This window comes from Petaurus breviceps, unplaced genomic scaffold, assembly GCF_028583685.1.
Source record: "Petaurus breviceps papuanus isolate PSGF00001 unplaced genomic scaffold, PetGlider_PUasm1.0 90919, whole genome shotgun sequence".
NCBI lineage: Eukaryota > Metazoa > Chordata > Mammalia > Diprotodontia > Petauridae > Petaurus > Petaurus breviceps.
The window spans coordinates 29,188,730-29,195,637 of record NW_027187378.1 but is presented as its reverse complement, the minus strand read 5'-3'; the positions used below and the strand labels follow the sequence as shown (position 1 = coordinate 29,195,637).

At 40.6% G+C, this 6,908-nt stretch overlaps 1 protein-coding gene across 1 annotated transcript; it reads left to right on the top strand.

Annotated features, from left to right (window-relative positions):
- Positions 1 to 4,009: 4,009 nt before the first annotated feature.
- On the top strand, positions 4,010 to 5,739 carry LOC138152197 (protein FAM170A-like). Its single transcript, XM_069075972.1, has 2 exons — positions 4,010 to 4,076; positions 4,805 to 5,739. The coding sequence occupies exons 1-2, from the start codon at positions 4,010 to 4,012 to the stop codon at positions 5,539 to 5,541; spliced, it is 804 nt and encodes a 267-aa protein (XP_068932073.1). The 3' UTR covers positions 5,542 to 5,739.
- Positions 5,740 to 6,908: the final 1,169 nt, after the last annotated feature.

Below are 6,908 nucleotides of genomic sequence, written 5' to 3'. Positions count from 1 at the left end.
TAATTGTGCAGGAAGGGATCTGAGATGCCATTGAGTCCAGCCTTCTCATTTTACAAGTGAGGATACTGAAGCACAAGGGTTAGTGATGGATACAGAGTCACACATCTAATAAGACTCAGAGGCAGGATTTGAATCTAGGTGTTTATGACTCCAAGTCCGTCACCCTATTCACTACACAGTGCTGATTCATTCTGACTCCTCTTAAAAGTCTCAAGATGGTCCTGATGCTATCAAGCTGTGATACCCTTTATTTAATTACTGATATGACCCCCTTTCTCTGGTCAGAATTTTGTCATGACAATAGTTAATAGCCTCAGAAAAAAAATGGCCCATTTTCTCCTTTGTAGCGGGGCATCCATTAATGATTATTCATTGGGTTTAGTACTTCAAAGAGTTCTTGCTCTAACTACCATCCAGACCACATCCCTCCATCATCTGCATAAGGATAACATGAGAGATTGCCAAATGTTTTGTGGAAATTTAGGTATACTATTTCTCTCACATTCCCCTGATTAAGTATAACAACCCTAAATTAGAAAACCTGTAGGCCATAATCACTGCTCATTCCAAACCTTGCCACCAGTTGCTATCCTAGCAGGTTTGGATCTGATTGTAATTAATTATATGACTAAATGCATGTGACTTGCACACACCTGGGTGTTTCTGAACATGGGATTCACTAATGATATCTCCACAATTCTAATAAACCATCCTAAAACTTTGTGAAATTAGGAGGATGAACATGGTTTGATTTAATGCTAAAAGATGCTCTGGATTTATTTTGTGAGATTTGACTACATCTCTTTAACCTATGCAAATGAAAGGATTGACGTGTTTTTTATCTAATTTTTTTATTGATAAATGTTGTTTTATAGTTGAAAATAATAAACAGACACATAACCAGATCCCAATCAAAGTATACACCCCTGAAACTATTAAGTACAACAATGCAATGTTTATGACCCTTGGAACCATAGATTGTTGTAATTTATTCTTTTTTGAAGGAAAGGAAGACTGGATTCTTTAACTTTGACTAAATTTTGTTTAGTGTATTTAACCTAACTTTTGCTATTGTTTGATGTTTATTTTAAATGAAAGTTTTTCATTCCTCCCTGGAGTAGGACAAGGTTCACACACTACAGTTGGGTCCAATATGCCTTCCAAGACAAGGATTGTGTAAGATGCAGAATTTGAAGCTGTACCACTCAAATCAGTGAGCATTTATTAAGTGCCTACTACATGCCAGTCACTGTACTATGTGTTAGGAATACCAAAAAAAAAAAAATAACATAGTCTCTGCCCTCAAGGAATTGGAGGGAGACAACATTCACCCACCTAAGGTATCATTCTGAAGTTTGAGTACATGGCAGAGACTGAACAAATTAAGTTATAATAATAAGCCAAATAATTCTAGATGTTGATTATAAAGGACATTTCTGAGTAACTGAAGTAGGGTTTTGGGGGACAATTAACCTGTGATAGTTCTACTATGATCTCATAGGAAATACCTAGCAACCATTTATATCAGAGAGCTTTCAGATAGACTTCTGAGTGACCAGCGGTAGAATGAAACTCTGTGCATGCACATGTATGCACAAAGTAAAGGACAGAGCCCAATGAAGTGTTTTTTTTAAACAAACTAGCAAAAAGAAGAGCAAACAAAATCTATATTAGGTTCATAATTTTAATAAGGGCCTGTTTGCCTCAGTTTCCTCATTTATAAAATGGTCTGGAGAAGGAAATGGCAAAACACTCCAGTATCTCTGCCAAGAATGCCCCAAATGGGATCACAGAGAGTCAGACACGACTGAAGAACAACAGCAACAAATAAATGTCAGAAGAAATCTGAGTCCAAACTCCTTCCTTCTGCCCTCTCTCTTGCCAATTTAATTATATCCATGTTCCTATGGAATTGGTTAAAAAACTGCATATGAGGAGTCCATTTTAGTAAGGATTTTCAGTCTATAAAGTTCTGTATCTCTGTATGTAGTTGGTGGAGGAGATGTTTTCTCCTTGCACCCAGAGGATTCAGGCCAAATAAATTTGAACTATCCCAAAGGAGGTGGGGGAAGGGGGAATGAAAGAGGGGTGGAGGTTGGAAGGAATAAGCATTTATAGTGTCTACCATGAGCCAGGCACTGTGCTAAGAACTTTACAAGTGTTATCTCATTTGATCCTCACAACAACCCTGGGAGGTAGGTTATTATCCCCATTTTACAGATGAGGAAACTGAGCCAAAGTTAAGTGACTTGCCCAGGGGTCACACAGCTAGTTAAGTGTCTGAGGCCAGATTTGAACTCAGGAAGATGAGTCTTCCTGAATTCTGGCCCAATGCTCTATTCACTACCTAGTAAATATTTAATAATAGACTCTCTCTTTCCTCTCCTGCCCCAAAATGTACCTGTGACATACTTTTAAGTTTAATCTGTATTAACATTTTCTTCATCATTTCCTAAGTCTGGCCATTCAACGAAACAATAAATCAAGCCCTGATTTGTAGAGTTTTCCTATTTCTGAAGTGTAAATGCTTCTTGTGAAAATTTAGCAATCCACTCCTTACTTTACTGGTACAAGCAGGCTCCAACAAACTTTTGTTTGTCTCTCTTCTGGAAGACAAAGGAAATGAACACATGTGTATTTACTTCTATAACCTTATGCAAGGTTCCCACTACCCCATCCTCCCATCCCCCCACCTGTTGAAGGCATTTAGCAAGAGGTGAGGAATCCTTGAGCATGGTGTTTCTAAGGGCTCATTGGAAGCACATTGAACTTTTGACAGCAGTTAAGGAACTAGGAGGAAAGAGATGTGGAGGCCAGGTTGAGGAAGTGTCTGTGATACAGGTGAAGGAAGCTGATGACCATAGTCACCTAGAGTGGTTCAAAGGCTGAGCTAAGACAGATGCATTTCAGGCCACAAATTTGAAAAAGAAGCATATTTGTGACTTCCCTGCCCAGATGTAGACTATGCACTTTCTACCCTTGAATTCCATGAGGTCTTTGAAAGATAAAATTTTTTTTTAATTATTTATTCTTCAAGGGGCAAGACTGTTTGGGGACAATCTCCACCTTAACCTGGAAACATCTGTCCTATTTCACATGTATTTTCAATAAAAGCTTTTTCAATAGTATCTAATCAAAATTTCAACAAAGCTTGTCATGATTTAGAGCTCATTAGTTATTTAGGAGTGGTTCTCCAAAGGCAAACACTTGGTCCAGAAAATTAAGGGTACAAAGTGAGTGGGGAGGTGGGAGGTAAGAGTCAGGACCAGGAATCAGAGATTCTTTGGGCAGATGAAAAAAATCATATCTCCTAAATCCAGGAAGATTTTGTTGTTCTTGTCATATTTGATTCTTCGTGAACCCATCTGGCGTTTTCTTGGCAAAGATACTAGAGTGGTTTTGCCATTTCCTTCTCCAGCTCATTTTACAGATGAGGAAACTGAGGCAAACAGGGTTAAGTGACTTCTGCAGGGTTACACTGCTAGTGAGTATTTGAGGTCAGATTTGAATTTAGGGAGATGAGTCTTCCTGACTTTCAGGCCCAGCACTCTATCTGCACCACCTAGCTCAGGAAGCTATTTGTCCCTAAATCTAGTTATTAAATGTTGTGAGGTAAAATTAGGAAATTGGGCAAGCCCTCTGGAAACCTAATTGATTGGGAGTTGGGGGGGAGGGGAGGCAGGAGGGTAATGAGGGTTTGCTGTTGCCAATGTTTGATTTTAATCTGGGGCTATGGAATCATTCAGTGTCACTGATGAGGTCACAACATTCTGAAGAGTCCCAGGTGATCATTTGGATCATAACAGCCCTACAGAGGAGTGGAGTGAGCTCTGAGGGTTGCTGCCTGGATCCATCCTTTTGGCTTTCTCTTAGATATTTTGATATTTTGAGTGACTATAGTCAGGAATAGGACTGCTCCCTCTACCAAATTTCTTGAAGAACTAAGACTTTGTACAATACTGAGATCTGTGGGTTTTTAGGGGCCTTCTCCTCCTCAGCATCTGAAACCATGAAGCGTAGATATGAAGACAGGTCATCAGGTGTCAAGAATACTGAGCAAGGAACCCAGGAGGCAGGTAAGATGGTAAGGCTGGGAACAGAGAAGTGAACTCAGTTAATTCATTTCCTAGAAAACTGAATTTGGAAAATAGGGTGGGGGGGAATTCATGGTGTGATTTAAGAAAGATGGGGGAGAGAAGGTAAAAATTTAGAGCTACATTATAGATATAGCTATTACTGGTACTTTATGGGGACTCTACCAGGTGGATGGAAATTTAATTTTAAGCTAAAACAGAGCCAGAAATGCATATATTTGGTTTCTTTTCCTCTGTGTTGTCTGTTTCCTCATTTGAGACACTGACTGACCAGCAGGAATATATTGAGTGGAATTGTGGAAGGGCAAGAGACAAACTGAGACTCTGTGAGCACAGGGTAGCGAGTACTGAAAGGTAGGGATCCTTGCTGGAAACAAGGAAGGGTAAGAATGGTTTGCCCAGGGCCCATTGTTCAGGAATAACTGTTTGAATTGAAAGTTAAAATGTGGTTTATAAGGCTGGCAGTGATGTTGTTGGAGGTTGGAGAGGGACAGAATGGTGGAGAACCCAGAACTTGCAGAGAGAATCTCTAACCCCAGGAACAAAAGAAAACACAGCTAAAATTTCACTACATCTGGGGAAGTTTTTGGTGGGAGGAGCAGGGCAATGGGAGATTAGTATCCCTCCTCCACAGTAGTTGTTGATAACCTACAGGCAAGAATTGGTTCAGAAAAGCAAAGGTAAAAAGATTGTTCATTTAATTCCCTCAGGGCATGTGAAAGAAGAATCTCCCTCAAGGCCTGGACCCAGTGAGGTGACCAAGGCTAAGGACCAGCAAGAAAATGAGAACTCTTCTATCTACTATTCATTTGCCCCTTCTTTCTGTTGTTCTGCCTCACTACCCAAAACTGATAATAAAGGGTGTCTCTACTATATCCAGGTGAAAACCATAAAAGGAGTGGCTGTTGCATGGGGGACTGAGACTGGAATGGAGCCAATCCAGAGGGCACCTCGAATTTATGAGTTGAACCCTTCTGAAGAGGGCATACTAGAGTCTGCTCACCAAAGTTTACGCAGTGCAGTTCTCACTGATGTGGAGGAAAATGTGGATGAGATGAGTGAAGAATATAAAGAGGAGGAAGTACCAGGACCTTCAAGGCTTATTGATGAAAGAAGACAGAGAAAGATCCCTGATTGGATGGTCACAACAGACAATGGCTATCGCTGTGTGGCCTGCTGCCGAGTATTCATCACCCTGGAGGCCCTCAGGAAACATGCTAAATCTGGGCCCAAGGAGGGATTTAGCTGCCATGTTTTTAATAGAAAAGTCCAAGAAAGACGAAGAACCCAGAAAAATTTGTTCCTAGGCAAAGATGAACGCTTAACCCAAAGCCCCAAAGAGCAAAGTAAACCACGTGAAGACCAGGGTAAAAGAAAAGGCCAACATACACGCACCTCCCATGGTACTCAGAGCATGGATTTGCACCATGACAAGGATGTGGAATGAGCTGGGGATGACTTAGTTACGGGGACTCTGGTTCTGCTGTCAAAATACCCCTATTCCAGTCACCCTATTTTAATTCCCAAGCCAACAACTCTTTGAAACCCCCACAGGTTCAAGACACCACCAGCTATAGCATCTCCAGCTCTCATTGGAAAGAGGTCAAAAGTCACAGGGAACAAGAAAGAAAACAGATCCAGGAGCAGGACCAATGAGAATGGACTCTATGACCATCAAGACTCTTTAAGGACAGGATTTTCTCATTTTTGTATTGATTGATCTCCATACTAAAATGGAAAACAGAAGAAAGTTCATAGTCTTTATCATGAGGAAATGGTGAGTGTACCCATTTGGTCCAGGCTGGTGATTTCATGCTATAGGGAGTTTCAGGTGAGGAAATTCCTTCTCCTAATGCAGATAGCAACCATGGTCTGGTTTCTGGTCCTTAAATTTTTTCCGGGTGTACTAAGAGGCTTGGATCATACAGTTAGTATGTGTTATAGGATTGAATGTGGACCTAGGTCATCCTGATTCCTAGGCGGATCATCCACTTGCCACAGTGCTTCTGAGGACCAAAGTAGTATACCAGAATTCCTTAAGGTTTGTAAAGCACTTTAAAATACTAGTATATAATTTTACTGGACTGATACACAACTGCATTTTTTTAAAGTGTTGAGTTAGCGAAAGGTACCAGCACATAGAGCTCCTGGGCAGGGTATGGGGATGAGGGAGATAAGGGGGCATTCACCGGAGGATGTGTACTTACACAGGATGAGAAGGTAGGGATAGGTTTGACATGTACCCTTGGAGGACACGCCCACACTGATGATATCATAGAGCCATCAAAACATTAGATCATCTTTGTGCAACCCACCTTGCAGACTTGTGAGAAAAGTGCTTGGGAAAGTGTCATAATTTTTACATTCAGGTTTGACTCAGACAGTTTCTTAACCATTATATGTCATTGACTCCTTTGGCAGTCTGGTAAAGCCTATGGACCCCTTCTTAGAATAATATTTTTAAATATTAAATAAAATAAAGTACAAATCAATGCTCCTTGGAAGGCTGTGTCAGTCAGTCAGCTCCCTAGTGTCTCCATTCATGGGTAGATTTCTAGGTCAATTTCCCTAACCAAAACACTCCTCCCTACCACGAACACCACTCTCTATGTGTTTTCTACTTTATTAGGAGGCAGGCTGCTTGGGGACAGGGACTATCTCCTTTTTATAATTATATCATGCCCAGGGCTTTGTACAGTGACTATCACTTAATAGATATTTTCATGTATTCACTGATTTTGTGCACTTATTCATTGATAATGGGCATTTTCATTGCTTCTTTATATCAGTGGAAGCTCTCACCACTTGGGGACA

Bases quoted from the DNA above. Each gene is read 5' to 3' on its own strand.
- LOC138152197 (XM_069075972.1), top strand. From the start codon at position 4,010: ATGAAGCGTAGATATGAAGACAGGTCATCAGGTGTCAAGAATACTGAG. The intron at 4,077-4,804 runs GTAAGATGGTAA...TAATTCCCTCAG, and splicing joins GCAAGGAACCCAGGAGGCAG to GGCATGTGAAAGAAGAATCT.